Source organism: Syngnathus scovelli, chromosome 7 (assembly GCF_024217435.2).
Source record: "Syngnathus scovelli strain Florida chromosome 7, RoL_Ssco_1.2, whole genome shotgun sequence".
NCBI classification, from domain to species: domain Eukaryota; kingdom Metazoa; phylum Chordata; class Actinopteri; order Syngnathiformes; family Syngnathidae; genus Syngnathus; species Syngnathus scovelli.
In genome coordinates, this window is record NC_090853.1 from 15,005,405 (window position 1) to 15,029,600 (window position 24,196).

General features: G+C 44.2%; 1 protein-coding gene across 2 annotated transcripts in view; it reads right to left on the bottom strand.

The window, feature by feature from the left end:
- Window positions 1–23,166, bottom strand: part of LOC125972257 (Na(+)/H(+) exchange regulatory cofactor NHE-RF4-like) — a 39,552-nt gene extending 16,386 nt beyond the window's left edge. Inside the window, exons 1-6 of one of the 2 annotated variants that reach the window (XM_049725890.2) lie at window positions 22,891–23,165; window positions 18,864–18,891; window positions 6,771–6,832; window positions 6,482–6,693; window positions 2,719–2,790; window positions 2,387–2,519 (exon numbers count right to left, since the gene is read on the bottom strand). In XM_049725890.2, the coding sequence (XP_049581847.1) occupies window positions 2,387–2,519; window positions 2,719–2,790; window positions 6,482–6,693; window positions 6,771–6,832; window positions 18,864–18,891; window positions 22,891–22,906 (523 nt within the window). In that variant the 5' untranslated portion in view covers window positions 22,907–23,165. Of the gene's footprint in view, window positions 1–2,386; window positions 2,520–2,718; window positions 2,791–6,481; window positions 6,694–6,770; window positions 6,833–18,863; window positions 18,892–22,890 lie in introns of both variants that reach the window. The other variant, XM_068651236.1, reaches the window with a different exon arrangement.
- Window positions 23,167–24,196: the final 1,030 nt, after the last annotated feature.

The following is a 24,196-nucleotide window of genomic DNA, read 5'->3' on the forward strand; positions in this document are numbered from 1 at the left end:
TCTGAAAATCAGAGCAGAGTTTTAACTCACAAACACCTGGTAACAGAGGTGAGGAAATGGGAAACACTTCCTTAAAGTAAGCCTTAAGAACTTTACAGGTTAAGATTAGTCACAAACAGGTGGTGCATCAATGTCCTTGAGCATCCTGCATTGTTTGAAAATGAGAATGGTCGCTAGTTTCAATCCCTGCTACTTGTACAGATCAAATTCAAAATGCATTTTTTTACAACAAACTTGAAAGCCTCCCCTTCATTTTCAGTGGGAACAGTGTTGTTGGTCTCCCTTTTTTTGATAGTGTGTCATAGTCTGGAGTAAAATTTGTTGTGGCAATTCTTAGGAGAGATCCGAGGTGTTGGTCCATTTACCTAGATCTGTGACGGGTTGATGTTGATGTTCATGTGGCTGAACGTCACGTCGCGTACGTCGAGCCAAATTGGCCACTCTTTTTAAACACTAGGCACTCAGTGTCTACCTTGCTTTTCCTTGGGCGACTCATTTTAATGGAAGGATTCCAGGGGAAGGTTTGTGGGTGGCTTTAGCATAAAACTGTATCCGAAAGCTTGGCGCGCAAATTACAAGAATGCTGTCGTCACAGCCCACGCTCTAAATTCGGCACTGATACAAATAGAGCGCGAGTGCGCCATTTCCGTACTACTGAGTACGTACACGCACTTGTGGGTGTGCACCGAGCTTTCTGACACGGCTTCCGGTAGTAAATGCGCAGGCGAGTGGTTCCCCATCTACTGGGGAAACGCAGTCATTGCAGGCAAAATGACCGAAAAAAAAAAAGTTTAATAATACAATTTATTTAGGGTTGGCGGGCCGGATTAAATGGTCCCGTGGGCCGGCTGTGGCCCGAGGGCCGTAGTTTGCCCATACCTGGTATAGGCAAACGTTTGGTCGTAAGGATGTGAGAGCAGGTGTGTAGTGTACATGGGTGAGTCTTTTGGTGTGTGAATGTGATTCTTGTGTGTGTGATTATTGTATGAAGGGTGTGTGGGGTGTGTGTGTGTGTGCGCGTGTGTGCGCGTGCGTGCGTGCGTGGTTCTGCAAGAGACAGAAATACAGCACGTAAGTCAACGCTCAACTTCTGACGTCACACAACACTAGTAGACGGCACACATTACATAACTAACTGCGCGCACACTGGTGTGCCGTGAGAGATGTTCAGCTGTGCCGTGGGAAATTGTCCAACATTAAATACCGAGCAAATTGTAAACAGGATTACCAAACCACAGGTCAGTTAACGCAAGGCTAATCGTGCATGCGTGGCAAATCGGAGAATCTTGAGATTTCATGTTGTGGCATCGGCACATACTCAGTTTATGTGTGTGTTGCTGTTAGTGTTGGCTCGTGAGTGAACGATTCGTTCAAAAGAACAAATTTTATTTCAGTGAACAAGAGTGAAGGAATCACTTCCTGAAGCGAAACGAAGAAGAAAATGACGTTTTCGTTCCGATGGAAATCAGAGCATGTAGTTCAACAGGAGAACCTGGATTGTTCCTAAAACAGTAAAGAAAGCCATATTGATTCTTTTGGATTCTGATCACAATCACTTTCAATAGTTTATTTCTTACACTGTCTAAAACCTTTTTTCAAAAACTGTCACTTTCATTTACAAAAGAAATACAATTTAAAGAATATTTAGTATTTATCTTTATTCAATTATTCGACTCTCCATACATATATAGTAATAGGTCTTTTGTTGTAATATAACTGATTTTAATACAGAAGCTGGTGTAACACTTAACAGATTTGTTGGTGGTGTGCCTCGAGATTTTTTCCAATGAAAAGGTGTGCCGTGAATGAAAAAAGGTTGGGAAACACTGCACTATACTAAATAACCATGAATGAAATACTCTCGGCAACACACTAAACATAAGTCATCGAGACAACAAAATATATTTGCTGGCGACCGTTAGTCACTGTGCCACTGCGTAACGGCTGTAGTCATGCGTGTACGATGCGAGGCAAACTTAAAGTAGCGCGCCGGAGCTGTCAATCAAACGGTACGCACACAAAGCAAACCGCAATCGGATAAACGGCACAACAGTGGACAGTAGTAACAACGAGATGTATATACTCACTTTGTGTCAAAGACGCACACGATCACAGCAACATACTCAGTCGATGCCAGCAACCTTTAACTTACCGTTGCGCACAAATGAATGGGCATAATGTCTAGACCCCGAATGTAAGACGACCCCTACTTTTTCAGTCTTATTTCAATGCAAAAAAACATCGTCTTATATTCGGGCCAATACGGTAGTGTTTGCAACTATGAACTGTGACAGAACAGTTCCATCAGCATTATAGACCACTAAAGTGCAGTAGGTGATTCGTGGTCACTGTTAGGTATCATTATTGATATATTTTGTGCTGGTACCTTCCACTGAGCTCAGGGTCATCCCTAGGCCACAGTGCTGGTGCCGGTTGATGTGATACAGTCTGGGCCGACAACAAGGGCCTCCCTTGTAGGCTTTAGCCAGCATCTGTAGGTCCACACCTGAACAAACTGCCTACATTGAACACAGACAATTGAACGTGTCGAGAAAGTATGCATAGCAAACAAGGGAACTGTCAGGAAACACATCTGGCACTTACTCTACCTAGCACCCAACAGTCACAAGACGTGAAATCATACACTTTTGGTTTTGTTGTTTATAAAAGTGACCCTAACCCATGTTATAACAACTGTAAAATGTGTATTTCTGATACCTGCTCATAGTCAGCTCTTTTCAGCACCAGAAGAAACAAATGTTGGCCGCATGACTGGATCTTCCTTGCCACCTGTCAGATAATTTGCAGTGTGACACTTTGGCGAGCAGATGTTATACATACAAATTAGTAGTATGGAATTCATTTGAAATTTGTTATGGTTGCAGTTTGCTGGTTTGTCAAAATACACTGGATCATGCAGTATGTTTTTGGCTCCAAAATGTCTTTCAAGCTTATTCAGAATTTTGTGACTGAGGATCGGGTTAAAATTAGTATCGAGGGTAGTTAATTTTTTTTTTGGTAAGACTTTGGGAAGAAGAAAGCTTGGACGTAAAGCGAAAGAATGAAAACATGAACTTCATGGTATCTTTGACAAAGCAGAAGAAATAACATTTTCTTGTGTTTCGATAAGAACCATTAGTATACTGCAGAGTAGACCCTGTGATGTCACTTTCGGGGTCTCTACAGGTGCATGCGACATTTTGAATACATCCATTTATTTCAATAATTTGTTTCAAAAAGTGAAAGAAACTTGTGTTATTTTAATTCTCCATGCTCAAAGTAAAATATTTAAACCATCCATCCGTGCATTTTCAAAACCGCTTGTCCCCAAGGGGGTCCCTTTGTTTAAATTTTAATGATTATGACAAACACACGCATGCATAGACACACACACATTTTCAGATGAAACATTGTGTTGAGTTGTTTTTGTCAATGCTGAAGTAAAAAAAAATCATAAAACACTGCAACACAAGACTACATATATATATATATATATATATATATATATATATATATATATATATATATATATATATATATATATATGCATACAAATTATATATATACAGTGCCTTGCGAAAGTATTCGGCCCCCTTGAACCTTTCAACATTTTGCCACATTTCAGGCTTCAAACATAAAGATATAAAATTTACATTTTTTGTCAAGAATCAACAACAAGTGGGACACAATCGTGAAGTGGAACGAAATTTATTGGATAATTTAAACTTTTTTAACAAATAAACTGAAAAGTGGGGCGTGCAATATTATTCGGCCGCCTTGCGCTAATACTTTGTAGCGCCACCTTTTGCTGCAATTACAGCTGCAAGTCACTTGGGGTATGTCTCTATCAGTTTTGCACATCGAGAGACTGGAATTCTTGATTTATATATATATATATACCGTATTTGCCGGTGTACAGGTCGACTCGGTGTATAAGTCGACCCCCTCAAATTCGACGGAAATTTACGATTTATGATATATCCTTTGTATAAGTCGAGCTCAATTGTTGCATTATATTAAACTTCAAAATTCAATATGCGAAATTTATTGACGAAATGTGTTCAAATTCCGGGAGGCCGTGCGCATGCGGCTGTTTATAAGCACCGCGGAGGAGATCGCGGCCGGCGAGCTCGCGCACGCCGCCCGGCACCAACGGGAGGCCGGAAATAGCTCCAAGCCGAGCGGATCGGCACTTTATAAGCACCGCGGAGGAGATCGCGGCGCCTCATTGGACTTCCAGCGGCCGGCGAGCTCACGCACCCGCCCGGCACATCCGGGAGGCCGTGCGCACGCGCCAAGTGGCCGAAAATAGCCCCCGCCGAGCGGATCGGCTGTTTATAAGCACCGCGGAGGAGATCGCGGTGCCTCATTCGACTTCCAGCGGCCGGCGAGCTCGCGCACCCGCCCGGCACATCCGGGAGGCCGTGCGCACGCGCCAAGTGGCCGAAAATAGCCCCCGCCGAGCGGATCGGCTGTTTATAAGCACCGCGGAGGAGATCGCGGCGCCTCATTCGACTTCCAGCGGCCGGCGAGCTCGCGCACGCCGCCCGGCACCAACGGGAGGCCGGAAATAGCTCCAAGCCGAGCGGATCGGCACTTTATAAGCACCGCGGAGGAGATCGCGGCGCCTCATTGGACTTCCAGCGGGCCGCGCACTCGCGCACGCCGCCCGGTTCAAATTTTCTAAGTGCAACGCACAATGAGATGCATGAGAAACGGCCTTGGTTACCATCACATTTGAAGCGATGAATACGAAGTTAAATTTTATGACTCGGTGTATAAGTCGAGGTCGATTTTTTTCGGTCGATTTTGGATCGAAAAAGGTCGACCAATACACCGGCAAATACGGTATATATATATATATATATATATATATATATATATATATATATATATATATATATATATATATATATATACACATATATACATATAACATTTAGTTAATCAGACATCTATTTAATTATGTAATGGTGCATTAATTTATTTGATTTTTTTAATTCCGTATTTATTTAATACAGGAAAATTAATGAATGACATTTTTTACTTCATGATGCACTTATTTATTTAATTTTGGCATGTTTGATCCTCCATACATTAGAGAGAAAAGTAATGACAACAATTGATAGTAATATGACGGATTAGTACAGTACAGTACAGTGAGTGCATGATATAGAAATTCATGTTTAATGAATAATTTTGAAGCATGCGAGTGTTTTAGTTTTGTGTCACATTTTTGTGTTAAATACGTAAAAGTACATACCCTAATACGGGGGTCACCAACACGGTGCCCACGGGCACCAGGTCGCCCGTGATGACCGCATGAGTCGCCCGCAGGACTGTTCCAAAATTAGCTCAAATAGCGGCACTTGTCAGTGAGCTGCATCTATTTATTTTACAGTCAAACCTCGGTTTTCGAACGTCCTGGTTCATGAACAAATCGGAATTCTAACAAAAAATTAGAGATTTTTTTGCTTCGGTTGTCCAACAAAATTCGGAGGTCGAACCTCGCGAGATGAGCCGGGAGGAACCGAGAAAACCCGACTGCACGGCCCGGATGCCGACTGACTCCGTTGTTATTGTATTTTCGTTACTTTGAGGATTGTATTAACCCCTAATCATGCCTCCAAAGAAAGCAAGTGGGAGCAGTAAAGCCATCCTAAAACACAAAGACGCTCATAAAGCAATGCAACAGTGAGCGCCCGGCGCGCTACGGTTGCGCGATCGGACCAAATTAAGCTCCCTGCGCACCGAGGTCCACTTAAATTTTGGAAAGTACATCAGGACTTTAAGAATATTTTCTAAATTCTAGCGGCGGCTCTGTCACAATAATGCGACCGGCGCGGTGCAGTTGCGCGGTCGGCGACGCGCTACTGTTGGGCGTTCGGCGGTGCGCTGCAGTTGCGCGATCGGACAAATATGCGCAAATGAAAAAGTGCTTAAAAAAAGGCGGTTTTTTTTTGTCTTGAAACGGATTAAATTTTTTTCCATTATTTGTAATGGGAAAAAGATTCGAAATTCGACCGATTCGCTTCTCGAACCGCCTTCTGAAACGGATTGTGGTCAAAAACCAAGGTTTGACTGTATTTTTGCTATTCTTGTTAAAATCACACTTACATGTGAACTGCAAATGACAATAATAACACATGGTGAAAGCCAAATTGAGCAAATTGGCTATTTCAGAAGTGTATGTCAAACTGGTGGCCCTTTGCCTTAATCAGTACCCAGGAAGTAGCTCTCAGTTTCCGAAAGGTTGGTGACCCCTGCCCTAATATATAGCAAGACTCATTAAAGTATATCACTCGGGAACAGCAACGTTCTTTAATATACCAAACTCTTCACCGATTCCCTTGAAGACAAGGGTGTATTGTTTAATAATATGAGAGTTGTGGCTTCTGTTTTGACTAGACTTTTAAAGGAACACAATTGTAAATGGAATGCTAATATAACAGTTTGCTCTCAGGAAAAAAAAAACTCTAACCTTGTAGAAGTCCATGTTGACCACATATTCATCATTGACCTCCAACACTCGGTCTCCCTCTTTAAGTCCACTGTGCTCAGCTGGGCTCCATGGGTCTACATCTGTGATCTGCAAGCCTTGGTTATCTGTGGCCCTCTGCAAGTAGAAGCCAAAATTCTGCCCCTCTACACGCCTCAACTGGTGGAGTTTGGGCTGAAGATTTCGGTCCGATTCTGGACACATGTTTATCAAAAAGCTTCAGCAGAGCGATGCACCATAACTGAACACGACCTTTTCATAGAAACCATACCAAAATCATCAGTGATGACCAGAGCCGGATTATCTATCCCCTCCTTCGGATTGAAGGTAAAACTGTCAACACAAAAGTGGGAAAAAAAGTCATGGCTGCTTTACATAGAGATAAATGCAACATATCGATACATCAAGGACAGTGTTTACAAAACCCATCTGCTAATACAGAATCAGTAGCCTAGCAATATAGCATATATTGCTCATTCTCTCGCTCTTCTGTCTCTCTCACTCTTCTCTCTCTCTTCTCTCTCTCGCTTGCTCTCTCTCTTCTCTCTCTCTTCTCTCTGTCTCTTGGTCTCTCTTTCTAGCTCTCTCACTTAAAGGGTTAACAGCAGACTTGAAGTGGTTGAGATGAGAATCAACATTTACAAATTTGAGACCATGGTACTTGGTTAGAAAACCATGGAGTCCCAAGGACTCCTATACACCAGAGAAACTATAGCTGACGGTTAGCCTTGGAATGCCTTGGGCTGCCCCGGGATGAATTTGCTGAGGAGAGGGGAGTCTGGGTTTCCCCTAATTTAATTTGTTGCCCCCACGGCCCAACTAAATGGATCGATAGGCAGGCGCTTGCTGGACTCACCGTTGGATCATTAATCAGTATATACAGCATGGGGTATATTTGTGAGACATGGCTGGTCTCTTAAAATTGACTAATTTTCAGCAATACAAGCAATAGGGTTGCAATATTTTGACAAAAGAATGTGACGGACAGACGTTATATAAAAAAATTTGGGTACTGGTATTTGAAAATACATCTACAATACGAGTCATCTAAAAGATTTGCGTCGCTTCTGATTTGGAAAACTTTAATTGTTAAAGACACTGAGTTCTCTGCTCAGATAAGAGCAATCTTACAGTTAGTTTAAAGTTTAACTTGATAAAAATGTCATCACAATTACACTGTATGTGTATGCAAAGAACGCAGCACACACTGACATCAGCTTTTTGTGTAGCTTGTTTTTTGAGATCAATGCTGACAGAGAGTATAATGAATCGTGGTATTTTTAAGTCACACGTAGCGGACACTTTATTATCATATAATGAGAGCCATAGATGTTCTGGCTTTATTTTGGTTAGCCAAATAATTAGACACATCTGTCAGTGCAGCTCTAAACTACAGAAACAATAATATATATATATATATATATATATATATATATATATATATATATATATATATATATATATATATATATATATATATATATATATACATATGGGCGGCTCGGTGGCGCACTGGGTAGCACGTCCGCCTCACAGTTAGGAGGGTGCGGGTTCGATTCCACCTCCGGCCCTCCCTGTGTGGAGTTTGCATGTTCTCCCCGGGCCCGCGTGGGTTTTCTCCGGGCACTCCGGTTTCCTCCCACATTCCAAAAACATGCTTGGTAAGCCGATTGAAGACTCCAAATTGTCCCTAGGTGTGAGTGTGAGTGCGATTGGTTGTCTGTCTCTGTGTGCCCTGCGATTGGCTGGCAACCAGTTCAGGGTGTCCCCCGCCTACTGCCCGATGACGGCTGGGATAGGCTCCAGCACGCCCGCGACCCCCGTGGGGACTAAGCGGTTCAGAAAATGGATGGATATATATATATATATATATATATATATATATATATATTGTATTTTTATTAGTACCACTCAGACTGACAGATGTGGTCAGACATTCACCATGATGTTTGCAGTTGATATTGCTCGTGGAAGAAATCCGAAAGAGGCGGCGGTATGTACTGGAGTGCTGATGGATGGATGTCAGTTACAGCATGACACAATGTTTCTGAATGAAAGGGAAGCAACAGGAAGTGCACAGCAGAGGTGAAAATAGAGAAGAAGCAGGGAAATATGAGAAACTGAATGACTAGTCAATGTGAGATAAGGTTATGTTGTGTGTGTGTTCTTCTTCTCACTGAAATTTGGCTCCCAGACAATGCCCTGAACTCAGCTTTGTTGCTGCACAACAACAACTTAACAACAGTTGGTACGTGGATGTGCTAACAGTTGAAAACACTGTTATGATATCAAACGTTGATTGTAAAGCGCAGAACGTTCTACTTGTTTATCCCGATGTATCTACTCTCTCTACTCGCACTTTCGGATTTGCATGCAGCAGACGCCAAAATGACTATTATCAGAGATGAGAATCTTCCGCGGATTTCCGTGTTTTTTTCCGTCGGGAGTATCATTTTCGTGAATCGTGTAGATCCGTTGAGAAAATTGTTTTATATGGGGTCGGCTGGCAGCAGTATTGCGTCAACAGCCGCCTTATTTTCGGCAGCATTTTGGCGCTACTTTCGTCACATCATTTGCCTACTCATTTGCCTCATTAGCAAAAGTTTTAGCCAGCATGGCGAAAGTTTTAGAGAAAAAAGACGAGGATCGTGCCAGGGAAATAGACAAGTCAGGAACTGCTTCAGATGGGCATGGCTTGAGAGCAGCCTCACTCTGAAAGAGTTAGCCGTTACCAGGGAGACATTACTTCCGGCGGCCGGCGCACTCACGCCACTAGATTGATCGTCGCTCTTCGGACACAAAGTATGGCAGCGGACCAAGAGATTTGTACGGCTTCGTGCACCAACTGCACCCTTCTCTTAGAGAGGTTGTCTCTGCTAGAGGGACGTGTCCGCCAGTTAGAGCAGAATAGTGCGATAACAGTAGTTGCGGCGGACACAGACGCGGGCTGTCGTCAGCCCGGTTAGCATTAGCCCCAAGCGGCTTGCTAATCGCGATGAGCCAGGTAAGACGCATAGCCTTCCAAAGTCATCTCGGTCTACTGGCCCTCGCACTTTGGTCATAGGCGACTCCATTACCCGAAACATTACGCTTAAAAATCCAGCCACGGTAATGTGTATTCCTGGGGGCAGAGCACCCGACATAGAAGCTAATCTTAGGGAGCTGACTCGCAATAGGCCTAGTCAACAGCGTAGTTCCACCAACACTAGCTACTCAGACATAGTGATACACGTCGGCTCCAATGATGTTAGGATGAGACAATCAGAGATCACAAAGAAAAACATAGCGAGGACTTGTGATCTTGCCAGAAAGATCAGTCGGCATCGAGTATTTGTCTCTGGCCCCCTGCCTGGGAGAGGCACTGATGAGAGGTTTAGTAGATTAGTCTCCCTTAATCGATGGATGGCTGGGTTCTGTAAAAAGCAGGGACTGTATTTTATAGATAACTGGTCCTCCTTCTGGGGCCGCCCCGACCTGCTGAGGAAGGACGGCCTTCACCCTAACCGTGAAGGCGCCTTCACTCTTTCTAGGAATACAGATTACTATTTGAGCCACTCATGACAGGTCACTTTAGAGCAGGCCAGGGCACAGGTGATTAGACCACCTGTGAGGATGGGTTTGGAGTCTGTTAAGTTAAAGTTAACTAGCGCTAGGCTAGACTTTCAGCATACACATAGCTCCTCGTGTAGACTAGAGCGCGACAGTTTAAATAGTGCTGCAGTACACATAAACACACTTTCTACTGGGGTAGTAGACAAATCCAATCACTCCGTCCTGACCGGTCTTCCTGATGAAACGGTGCCTGTTTTAGATAACTTCACATGTGTAACAAATATTCATCATCAAATTCCCACGGTCGTTTCATCCCACCGCGCTAATAAACTTTTGAGGGGTGTTGTTAGGCCTAGAGAACACAATTTTACTCGCATCCTGTTTAAAAATCCTTCGATAGATACGCACCCTGCTCGACCGATTACACTTAAACTCGGTTTTATGAATATTAGATCGCTTCATACGAAAGCAGTTCTCGTTAATGACCTTATCACGGAACATAATCTAAACGTTTTTGGTCTTTGCGAGACCTGGTTAAAACCTAATGAACTGCTGTCACTTAACGAGGCCTTTTGTGAGCTCGCATGTGGCACGTCCTCGAAAAAAGGGTGGGGGTGTCGCCCTCATCTCAAATTCTGTGCTTAGATTTAGGCCTCACTCAATTCACGTATTTAAAACATTTCAAGTTCTCATTGTACGATCCACTGCTTTACCGTCATTCTATCTTGCTGTTATTTACCGTCCACCCGGGGCTTACTCTGGCTTCCTGGATGAATTTTCAGAATTTGTGGCTGATCTAGTGACAAATGCAGATAATATAGTTATCATGGGTGATTTCAACATCCACATGAATTCACCGTCAGAACCACTGACTTCGGCATTTCAAACTTTAATCGATACGTTTGGTTTTACGCAAGCCATACAGGCAGCAACGCATAAGAATGGAAATACCTTAGAACTGGTATTATCCCGGGGACTAGCAACCTCAGATATAGCAGTACTGCCATACACTGCTGTTCTGGCTAATCATTTCTTAATAAAATTTGAAATTTTAGTTCCTTGTCAAAGACAAGAGAGCAATCAGAATTTTAGCAACCGTAATTTTAACTCCACGACTGCAACTGCGCTATCTGAGTTACTGTCACCGGCAACCGCCATGTTTCCCGCATACAGCGGCTCTATTGATAATCTTACAAATGAATTCAATGCGACATTATTAAAAGCCATCGACTCTGTGGCACCGCTACGTCTGAAAACTCGCCGTAGATGGCCAACTCCGTGGTTCACAGATGAAACACGTACGCTTAAACAATTATGTAGAAACCATGAGCGCAGATGGCGTTTAACCAAACTTGAGGTTTTCCATCAGGCATGGAAGGACAGCCTCCTGAAATATAAAGATGCGCTTATTTTAGCAAAAACTCGTTATTTTTCGCAAGTCATTAATCTCAATAAAAACAATCCTAAATACCTATTTGATACAGTGGCAAAGCTAACTCTGCGCCAGCCGACCCCCGAGAGCTCCTTCCACTCAGCTGACGAGTTTATGAAATTTTTTGATCAAAAGATTGAGTCCATTAGGGACGAGATCAAGAATACCATTCCAATCGCTCCGCCGGTTACTAGCGCTGGGGATCATGCAATAACCCTCTCAAATTTTAAAAGCGTGTCCCTTGAAATGCTTACAAAATTGGTTAGTGCGGCTAAACAAACAACATGTTTACTCGACCCGCTTCCAGCCAAACTACTTAAAGAATTATTTCCAATTTTAGGACCGTCCGTCTTAAATATAATCAATCTGTCTGTTTCCTCTGGGATAGTGCCAACAGCCTTTAAAACCGCTATTATTAAACCGCTACTTAAGCGAGCAAATCTTGACCCGGACTGTCTCAGTAATTATAGGCCAGTTTCAAACCTCCCATTCATAGCAAAACTTCTTAAAAAAGTAGTAGCGCAGCAGCTTATTGATTACATGGTCGCTAATAATCGATATGACTCTTTTCAGTCTGGTTTTAGAGCTAATCATTCTACAGAGACAGCACTTGCTAAAGTGACTAATGATCTCCTCATAGCTATGGATTCAAATACGTCGTCTGTATTGTTACTACTCGATCTTAGTGCTGCCTTTGACACTGTAGACTTCGATATTTTATTAGGGCGTCTTAAAAGTTGTGTTGGTATCTCAGGGTCAGCACTCACCTGGTTCAATTCCTATCTATCAGACAGGACGCAGCGAGTGGTCCATGGCAATACGTCCTCTGAGCTCTATAATGTTGTGTGCGGTGTCCCACAGGGATCGGTACTCGGACCGATTTTATTTAATATTTATATGATTCCGCTTGGGGACATAATACGTAAATATAATATTAGTTTTCAATGCTACGCGGATGACACCCAATTATGCTGTTATCGATGACAGATCCGCGGGACTGTTGTAATCTCGAGGGGTGCCTTGCGGAGATCAAGCAATGGATGTCTCTCAACTTCCTTCGTCTTAACCCAGATAAAACTGAGATGTTGATAATTGGTCCTACTCGTTATCAACACTTATTTAAGGAAACCACTATAACTATAGATAACTGTACTATCACTCAGAGTGATACGGTAACTAATCTCGGGGTAATATTTGACCAAACGCTCTCCTTTCAAAAACACATTAAGAATATAACCAGGATTGTGTTTTTTCACCTTCGGAATATTGCTAAGATTCGTCCTATCCTCTCGACCGGGGATGCAGAAACTATTATACATGCGTTCGTCACGTCGCGCCTGGACTACTGTAATGTATTATTCTCTGGTCTTCCTAAGTCCAGTATCAAAAGTCTACAGTTAGTGCAAAATGCCACTGCAAGGCTGCTCTCACGGTCAAGAAAATTTGATCACATTACCCCAATATTAGCCAAATTACATTGGCTCCCGGTCCATTTAAGATGTGACTTCAAGGTTCTTCTACTAACCTATAAATCACTGCATGGCTTAGCGTCTTCATATCTCGTCGACCTAGTCATTCCTTATGTTCCGTCTTGTAACCTTCGTTCGCAAAACGCTAGTCTTTTAGTTACACCGAGGGCCAAGAAAATGTCTGCAGGGTCTAGAGCATTCTCTATTCGGGCTCCAGAGCTTTGGAATGCCCTACCAATGGATATGAGAACTACTACCTCAGTAGAAACATTTAAGACACGTTTAAAGACACATTTCTATGAGATGGCCTTTAACTAACTTGTAGTGGCCGATTTGGCCGGAGTTTGTTTTGTTCTCTCTGCCCACCCCCTCCCTGGCTGAGGAGGGGGTTAGGTGGCTCAAAAGCTGATAGCGGCTAGCTGGATTCTCGAGGACCAATTCAAGATGAAGAAACTGCAGCTCAACCTCCTTGAAGACACTGCCAGGACAATCGAGGGCACCTCCGACATCATTGATTTTCATATTATGTATTACTTGTGCCCTCTCTGCATCCATTACAACCTGGTGATCCTGAAAGGGGGATCCTTCCATCTGTGGTCCCTTCTCAAGGTTTCTCATTTTCCCCTGGCAGGGTTTTTTTGAGTTTTTCCTTGCCCTTTTGGGAGCTTAAGATCAGGGGATGCTTTGAGAATAATTGTCAATTTTGGCTATGTGAAGCCCTTTGAGACTGTTTGTGATTTAGGGCTATACAAATAAACTTGACTTGATCTTACAACTCGGAACACAAAGACGCTCTTAAAGCAATGCGACAGTGCGCGCCCGGCGTGCTGCGGTTGCGCAATCGGACTAAATTAAGCTCCCTGCGCACTGAGGTCCACTTAAATTTTGGAAAGTACATCAGGACTTTAAAAATATTTTAATAATTTCAGCAACGGCTATGTCACAATAATGCGATCAGCGCTGTGCAGTTGCGCGGTCGGTGACGCGCTACGTTTGCGCGTTCGGCGGTGCGCTGTAGTTGCGCGATCGGACAAAATTAATCTCCCTGCGCACTTAGGTCAACTTGAATTTTGGAAAGTACATCAGGAGTTTAAAAATATTTTCTAAATTTCAACGATGGCTCTGTCACAATAATGCAACCAGCGCCGTGCAGTTGCACGGTCGGGGGCGCACTACGGTTGGGCGTTTGGCGGTGCGCTGCAGTTGCGCGATCGGACAAAAATGCGCAAATGAAAAAATGCTTAAAGTCTTGGAACGGATTAAAATTCTTCCATTATTTGTAATGGGAAAAATAGATACGGAATTCGACCGATTCGCTTCGCGAACCGCGTTCTGGAACGGATTGTGGTCGAAAACTGAGGCTTGACTGTTATATTCACCTTGATAGCCCACCAAGCAGGAATATTTTTTTAACAAAACTGTTGAACTTGAGTGATGAAATTAATGGTTTGGGGCTTGCTATACTGCCAAAATCCAGGAGTTTCCAGTGAGCTTTTCCCCCTGAACCCCCTCGGGGGCATTGCCCCTGGCCCCCTGTGGCCCCCAATGGCGGCCTGTGGGCCCTGTGGGCCCCAAATAGGGGCCTGTGGCCCCTGCAGCCTCACAATGGGGGCCTGTGGCCCCCAGCCCACTGCGGCCCTCATTGGGGGAGGCCTGCGGCCCCCTGCGGCAAGTGGGAGAGGGCACAGGCATGTGGCCCCCAGACCCCGGCTACTCTTCAGTGTTTTTTTTTCATTTGCCGTTCTCATCCCTGCATTATGCTGTCCACGTAGTGGCAGGTGATTTTTAATAGTGACAGCTTCCCCAAATACCTGCAGAAGGGCTGCTTTAAAGTAGTGCCCCAGCCCCTTGTTGCACAATTAGACTACCTGTCAGTCTTCCTATACCCAGTTTGCAAACAACTGCTCCAAAGAGAAATAAGGATGACAGAATGAAGATCTAACCCGTCATCGTTAGATGACCTTATGACCTTACCACCTTAATGACTGGTGGCGCACCCTCTGGTGAATGATGAATGACCACTGACAGAGCAGCAAAATATAATGCGCCCACCTCTGATAGAGATACATCAGGCCCTGAGCAGAATCCACCCCCAAAAGGCAGCTGCAACAGACACCATTCCTAGGCGTGTGCTGGGAACTTGCTCATAGGAGCTGGCCACTGTCCTAAAGGATATCTTTGACCTGTCCCTGGTGCAGGCATTTGTCCCCAGCTGGTTTAAGTACGTCCCAAAGAATACCCAAGTAAGATATATTGTGTAGCTACCGTAACGAAATAATATTAGTTACTCGTCACTGAGTCCCACAACGCGTTACAGCTTCTGGACAACAATAGAAATCCAATTTCAGAATAAATACAGAGAATCTGTCTATGGCATTATTTAAAACTGTTTATCAATAGTCACCACAAGCAAATTTTCATTTCAAATTTTAATTACAATTAATTACAAATTTTTATTTTAATTACTAATAGATTTTTGGGGTAATCAGGTAGCAGCATTGATTGCATTGTCCAGTCTGTTCCCCTACCACTTCATTGTTTATAAACACACAATTCAAAGTTCACTTAGTTGTAATTCTCTTTACTACATGGACAAAAGGTTCATGGTGACTTGAAACAAATTACATCAGACTCTCATTTAATGAGGTGTAGTAAAGTTTGTCTGATTGGAGTAGCCGTTCCGTGACATCAGCAGCCGTTGCAGATCACTCAGAGCAAGAATGATTTTCGTCTTGTTGGCTAACAGCCAATTAGAGTGCTGTTTCCCCTGCAAAATATGCTGGGACTTTTGTGTATTTTCCGATTTCCCCAAGACATTTACCCTGTTCCCTGTAGGAAACATACGCTAAATGTTTCTGAGCAATTTTTGAGGTTTGTAAAAACAAACAAAAACATGTTTTGCGGAACCCCTGAGATATTCTTGGCAGACCTATGGCCTCCCCAAGGAAAAAACATCCTCGCCCAACGGTGAGCCGGATTGAGATGGTTTGGACATGTGCAGAGAAGGGACAGTAGGAAAGAAGCAAAGCACAGGAAGAAATGCAGCTGCCTGGTAAGAGGCAGACTGAATAGGAGATTTATGGATGTTGTGAGGGAACACTTGGACTAAGCTTGAGTGAGTGCAAAAGATACAGAGGTGAAGGAGAAATAGAGGAGGATGTGTTTCTGTGGCAACCCTTGCAAGGATAAAGCCAAAAGCGAAAAATTAAATAAATACAGTAATCCCTCGCTACATCGCAGTTCGTTCATCGCGGTTTCACTACATCGCGGATTTTTTTTACCATTTAAAAAAAAAAAAATTAAAAGTCAAAATAAAACGTCTAAATTGAGGAATTATGGAACAAAACTTACCCACACGCCAGCAGAAGGCAAGGAGTGGCCACACAATTGCAGTGCGTACACTTGTACCACTTTATAAAAAATTGTTATTATAATAAGAGTTCTAAAAACATATTTACAGTGTTGTACCTTGTTATAGAAAAATTGTTTTAGTAATAAAAGAGTTCTAAAAACATATTAAATTCCTTTGGAGGTCCGTTTTCGCGTGTTAGTACGATCGCAAATTAGCATCTTTCTGCTAACTCGTTAGCCTCCCCAGTACTTAACATTTTACACGCACACACTATAAAATTTATAGTTTCAATATTTATAGAAAATTTTCTGTATGGTATTTATACTATTAATGTATTATTTACATGTTTGAAACAATTATTTAATGTTCTAATAATAAAATATGCACTTAAATGGTTTCATATACATTTATTGACATAAAAAATGTACAGATGAGAGGGTGACCGTACTTCACGGATTTCACTTATCGTGGGTGGTTTTTGGAACCAATTGTCTGCTGTACATAAATTAATAAATCAAAGATTAACCTTTTGTTAATATTGAGGCTGGAAAATTGCGAGAATAACTCAGATTTGTCAGAATCGAGTAGACAACGTCCAGCATATCGAATGAGCAAACAGGCGGCGGCTGCTAAGGTGGCGCCAACAAGCCTGCAGGCAGTGGGCAGTGGGCTTCTTTTAGATAAATACAAAAGCAACTTAAACAACTTCACTGCATGTTACGGTATCCCGTCACTGGAATCCTTCCATTAAAATGAGTCGCCCAAGGAAAAGCAAGGTGGACACAGTGCCGAGTGTTTAAAAAGAGCGGCCAATTTGGCTCGACGTACGCGACGTGACGTTCAGCCACATGAACATCAACATCAACCCGTCACAGATCTAGGTAAACGGACCAACACCTCGGATCTCTCCTAAGAATTGCCACAACAAATTTTACTCCAGACTATGACACACTAGCAAAAAAAGGGAGACCAACAACACTGTTCCCACTGAAAATGAAGGGGAGGCTTTCAAGTTTGTTGTAAAAAAAATGCATTTTGAATATGATCTGTACAAATAGCAGGGATTGAAACTAGCGACCATTCTCATTTTCAAACAATGCAGGATGCTCAAGGACATTGATGCACCACCTGTTTGTGACTAATCTTAACCTGTAAAGTTCTTAAGGCTTACTTTAAGGAAGTGTTTCCCGTTTCCTCACTTCTCTTACCAGGTGTTTGTGAGTTAAAACTCTGCTCTGATTTTCAGATACCCCTCACCGTGTTGCCGTTTTGATTACTTTATTTGGATGTATGCTTTCACCGATTCTTTAAGATGATATATATTTGGTCAGAATGTTTGTCGTTTGATGTGATCTCGTAAGATAAACATACATCTTTCATTAATCTGACCTGCAGGCACTGAAGTGATGGAGACTGTTATTCATAATAACAGTGTCGTATTTTATGAGAATCACTGATAGCAGTTTTTTAGGGATGTTTTTTTTTTTTTTTTTTAATGCTGTTAATAAATGCATTTGTTTTCAAAGAAACTTTTTTGAATATCCATGCTTTACTACCTACTAAAGGCCAAAACCTTTTATGCAATGACCTTTACCGGTCGTTTATATTACTTCACACAAACACTACATCCATCTGCTCCTGGTTCGGCCCCCCGGTCAAAATTTGGAACCCAATTCGGCCCGCAAGTCAAAAAGTTTGTACATAATGTATGGGAGTACGAAGGAGCAGTACAAGGAATATAATGACGACTGATTTATATGGTCTTTTACTTTATATAATACTGCTAGTGATTTAGAAATCTTTGATTTGATATACATTATATGTGGTTTCCAACTTAATTTTTTATCTATAAGCACTCCAAGAAATTTTACTTCATTTACTCTTTCTATTTCTATATTATTTATTGTAAGAATTCTGTCTGTGTTAGTCGGACGGTTTCCAAATATAATATACCTTGTTTTACTTAAATTTAATGTTAGTTTATTTATGTCAAACCAACTCTGTGATTTTTCCATTTCAATACCCACAGTATCCAGTAGTTGATCCAGGTCATCCCCACTGCAGAGCAGATTTGTGTCATCTGCAAAGACTACTGCCTTGAGTAACCTAGAGACCTTGCACATATTAACATACAAAATAAATAACAAGGGGCCTAATATTGAGCCCTGAGGAACCCCACACTTTATCTGTTTTAGTTTTGTTTTACAGTCCATAAATTGCACATATTGATTCCTGTTTGATAAATAACTGTTTAACCAAGTGAGTGACATACCTCGTATCCCATATCTTTCAAGTTTTGTTAACAGTATTTCATAATTTACAGTATCAAAAGCTTTCTTAAGAAGATCCAAGAAAACACCTACAGCATATCGTTTATTTTCAATAGCTGTTGTTATTTCAGCTACGAAATCTAACAAAGCTAGTGCTAGTGTTATAAAGGTATAACTTGATTCAGTCCTAACCCAAAACTGCTCCTGGGTAGCACATTCCGCTCACTTTGACTTCTCAATCATAAACAGAATTTTACCTCTAAGAAGTTGACACCAAGAATTTACTCACCGTGGAAGCTCAATCACATCCTGGCGGCCTATAGGATACACAGAATAGTAAATGGTATTATCTACACTTGCTCGAAATTTATTTAGCAACTAATTGGAATTATGTACGTAGATTAAAATACAATGGATACCTTATTACCACATGACAACTGTACACATCTACCCACATCTTCAGCTAGTTTAATTGGAAGCAATTTACCACAAAGATTAAATACTAAAAAAAAGGTAGACAAAGTGGCCTCACGATACAACACGGGCCTATTTACTCTTGCTGTCCTTATCTAATGATTCACCTCGAGATTATATTTTCGTGACTTGGTGCTGTACTGCAATCAAATAAAACCAATGGATGGATCCTGAGGGGCCAGACAAAGCACGGCTCACAAAAGCCCGGCTCACACAAGCCCCTTATGAAGAAAAACAAATGGATTTCGTTTTCCCTCACCCGGACGCGAGTCACCGGGGCCCCCTTCTGGAGCCAGGCCTGGAGGCGGGGCTCTAAGGCGAGCATCTGGTGGCCGTGCCTTTGCCCATGGGGCACAGCCCGAAAAGGAAACGTGGGTCCCCCTTCCCATGGGCTCACCACCTGTGGGAGGGGCCAAAAGGGTCAGGTGCAGTGTAAGCTGGGCGGCGGCCAAAGGCAGGGACCTTGGCGGTCCGATCCCCGGCTGCAGAAGCTGGCTCTTGGGAAATGGAATGTCACCTCTGTGGCTGGAAAGGAGCCCGAGCTGGTGTGCGAGGCAGAAAAGTTCCCACTAGACTTGCCTCCACACACAGTTTGGGTTCCGGTACAAGCCCTCTCGAGAGGGGCTGGACTCTCTTCCACTCTGGAGTTGCCCATGGCTAGAGGCGTCGAGTAGGTGTGGGTATACTTATTGCCCCCCCAGATGAGCGCCTGCACATTGGGGTTCACCCCGATGAACGAGAGGGTAGCCTCCCTCCACCTTCGGAAGGGGGGGACGGGTCCTGACTGTTGTTTGTGTCTATGCACCAAACGGCAGCTCAGAGTACCCATCCTTCTTGGGGTCCCTGGAGGAAGTGCTGGAGAGCGCTCCTTCTGGGGACTCCATTGTTCTACTGGGTGACTTCAATGCTCACGTGGGCAATGACAGTGAGTCCTGGAAGGGCGTGATTGAGAGGAACAGCCCCCCCCCCCCCGATCTGAACCCGAGCGGTGTTCTATTATTGGACTTCTGTGCTCCACACGGATTTTCTGTAAAGAACACCATGTTCAAACATAAGCGTGTCCATGTGTGCACTTGGCACCAGCACACCCTAGGCCGCAGTTCGATGATCGACTTTGTAGTCATGTCATCGGAATTGCGGCCGCATGTTTTGGACACTCGGGCGAAGAGAGGGGTGGAGCTGTCAACTGATCACCACCTGGTGGTGGGTTGGCTCCGATGGTCGAGGAAGATGCCGGTCCGACCTGGCAGACCCAAACGCTCTGTGAGGGTCTGCTGGGAACGTCTGGCAGAATCCCCCGTCAAGAAGAGCTTCAACTCCCACCTCCGGCAGAGCTTTTCCCATGTCCCGGGGGAGGCGGGGGACATTGAGTCCGAGTGGACCATGTTCCGCGCCTCCATTGTTGAGGCGGCCGACCAAAGCTGTGGCCGTAAGGTCGTTGGTGCCTGTCGTGGCGGCAATCCCCGAACGGGATGCCGTCAAGCTGAAGAAGGAGTCCTATCGGGCCGTTTTGGCCTGTGGGACTCCGGAAGCAGCTGACAGGTACCGGATGGCCAAGCGGAACGCGGCTTCGACGGTTGCTGAGGCAAAAACCCGGACGTGGGAGGAGTTTGGCGAGGCCATGGAGAATGACTTCCGGATGGCTTCGAGGAAATTCTGGTCCACCATCCGGCGTCTCAGGAGGGGGAAGCAGTGCAACGTCAACACTGTTTACAATGGGGATCGTGTGTTGCTGACCTCGACTCGGGACGTCGCGAGTCGGTGGGGAGAATACTTCGAAGACTTCTTCAATTCCACCTACATGCCTTCCATTGTGGAAGCAGGGCCTGGAGACTCTGAGGCGGACTCTCCAATCTCTGGGGTCGAAGTCACTGAGGTAGTTTAAAAACTCCTCGGTGGCAAGGCCCCGGTGGTGGATGAGATCCGCCCGGAGTTCTTAAAGGCTCTGGATGTTGTGGGGCTGTCATGGCTGACACGCCTCTACAACATTGCGTGGACATCGGGGACAGTGCCTCTGGATTGGCAGACTGGGGTGGTGGTTCCCCTCTTTAAGAAGGGGGACCGGAGGGTGTGTTCCAATTACAGTGGAATCACACTCCTCAGCCTCCCTGGTAAGGTCTATTCAGGGGTGCTGGAGAGGAGGGTCCGTCGGGAGGTCGAACCTCGGATTCAGGAGGAGCAGTGGGGCTTTCGTCCTGGCCGTGGAACAGTGGACCAGCTCTACACCCTCAGCAGAATCTTTGAGGGTGCATGGGAGTTCGCCCAACCAGTCCACATGTGTTTTGTGGACATGGAAAAGGTGTTCAACCGTGTCCCTCGGGAGGTTCTGTGGAGGGTGCTTCGTGAGTGCGGGGTGCCGGGCCAACTGATAAGGGCGGTTCGGTCCCTGTATCACCGATGCCAGAGTCTGGTCCGCATTTCCGGCAGTAAGTCGGATTCATTCCCAGTGAGGGTTGGACTCCGCCAAGGCTGCCCTTTGTCACAGATTCTGTTAATAATTTTTAAGGACAGAATTTCTAGGCGCAGCCGAGGCGTTGAGGGGGTCCGGTTTGGGGACCTCAGCATCGCGTCTCTGCTTTTTGCAGACGAAGTGGTGCTGTTGGCTTCTTCAGGCCGTGATCTCCAGCTCTCACTGGAGCGGTTCACAGCCGAGTGTGAAGTGGTCGGGATGAGGGTCAGAACCTCCAAATCCGAGTACATGGTCCTCGGTCGGAAAAGGTTGGAATGCCCTCTTCGGATCGAGGATGAAATCCTGCCCCAAGTTGAGGAGTTCAAGTATTCTGGGGTCTTGTTCACGAGTGAGGGGAAGATGGAGCGCGAGATCAACAGGTAGATCGGTGCAGCGTCGGCAGTAATGCGGACTCTGTACCGGTCCGTCGTGGTGAAGAGCGAGCTGAGCCAAAAGGCAAAGTTCTCAATTTACCGGTCGATTTATGCTCCTACCCTCACCTATGGTCGAGCTATGGGTCATGACCGAAAGAACAAGATCCCGGGTACAAGCGGCCGAAATGAGTTTCCTCCGCAGGGTGTCCGGGCTCTCCCTTAGAAATAGGGTGAGAAGGTCGATCATCCGGGAGAGACTCGGAGTAGAGTCGCTACTCCTCCACGTTGAGAGGAGCCAGATGAGGTGGCTCGGGCATCTCACCAGGATGCCTCCTGGACGCCTCCCTGGGGAGGTGATCCGGGCATGTCCCACCGGTAGGTGACCCCGAGGAGGACGCAGGACGCGCTGGAGAGACTATGTCTCTCAGCTGGCCTGGGAACACCTTGGGGTCCCCCGGGATGAGCTGGATGAAGTGGCTGGGGAGAGGGAAGTCTGGGAGTCCCTCTAAAGCTGCTGCCCCCATGACCCGACCCCGGATAAGCGGAAGAAGATGGATGGATGGATGGATGGATGGATGGATGGATGGATGGATGGATGGATGGATGGATGGATGGATGGATGGATGGATCCTCCACTTCTTATCACTCTTGAGCCCAATTAGTAGTATTTTATCTGCAAACTTACTCTAAATACAAATACTATTTGAAGCAGTATGATAATGATATTTATGTTCAGGTGAAGTAAGGGCAGGGCAGTTTTTGCTCATTTGCAAAGTGGTGATGACGAGACTGACAATGTTGAACTGTCATGGTGTGTGCCAACAGTATCCATCCACCCATCCATTTTCCTTCAATAATCAAAACAACATCTTGCTGTGTTGCAGGGACATCGACAGCACAAACGAGGCATATCACAGCCATGCACGTCAACAACTTACTTTTACTGAAAGCGGCTTTCAGTTGAAATAGTGGGAAGTGCTTTGCTCAGGAAAAAAGTGAAAGAGGAAGACAGAGCTTACCAGAGATGGACCTCATGCTGTTCCCACTGTGCTATCGGCTAAGACTGAAGTGGACAAGTGGACTTGAGAGACTGTCTTTGGAGTTGCGGGATAATAAAATACTTTATCAGCAAGTCAGTTGGAGACTCCTTTCTCAACAACCGTGTTGTTTAAATATTTACCAACCGTGTGGTTCAAACAACTCAGAGCCGTGTGCTCACTGGTCAGAGTGAGTGTGAAAGAGGCAACACAATAAAGGTTCATTTTTTATCATGCTCGGACATTTTTCTTTCAAGACAAATACAGAATGACACTGTTTATGCATTAAAGGGAACAAAATGAATGGATGAACAATTTGGTGATAAAAGTAATGAAGAGTAGACAAGGAAGAAATCATTGACAGACTTGACAAACTTGATAGGCGAGTGATAGTCACTTGTGTAGTATACTTATTGGATAAAGAATATAAAGGAGAATAGAATATAGAAAGATGTGACAGCAATAAGACACATATAGAAGAAGCATAGAACAGACAGAAGGGGGCAACAAAACAATGCCCCACACTCTGAAAACTGCTGGGTTAAACATTACACAAAGTGCTGGGTCCAAAAAAACCTTGGAGAAAAGCTGAGTATTTGTCCCAGATGTTTGGTTTAAACTTTGGGGTAAAAACTAAAACAATTTCTAAAAAGAAACAGACAGAACAACATTGGTTGCGTTTCCTGACACTTGGCTTGGGACCGACAGTGGCTGGGAATCAATGTATGACCTTGCCTTGGGTCCTAACTGAATGTTACCACCTGCCTCAACTGGGATTTGAACCCCCTTATGTCCAAATTCTTTTATTTGTTTATTTAGACAGGACAGTACCAGTTTGATGAACACTAAAGATATAGACATATATACAAACATCCCAGTGTAAAACCAGTTGGAATTAGCCGGAACTAAATTTCATCCGTTGTCCTCGTGACAGGACAGACACACAATAGACATTAGACATTACATTAACTCAGCCTGACTGAGCAGACATACAGACAGACAGACTAATACATTATAGGGAGCTAAAAAAATAAAAACATAGTATAAAAGGTTATATCCACACTGGAAAAACTATTCTAACCGTCCCAGCAGACTATTTACTAAAAGTGGTCACAAGTTTGTGAACTTTTTAGCCACTGTTTCAGTCGCCTTATAAAAACATCAAAAGAAGGGATCTCTCTAATTGAGGCAGGGAGTAGATTCCAGTATTTACAGCCATTTATAGAGAGTATGCTCTTACCAAAAGTATCCATCCATCCATTTTCTTCCGCTTGTCCAGGGTCGGGTC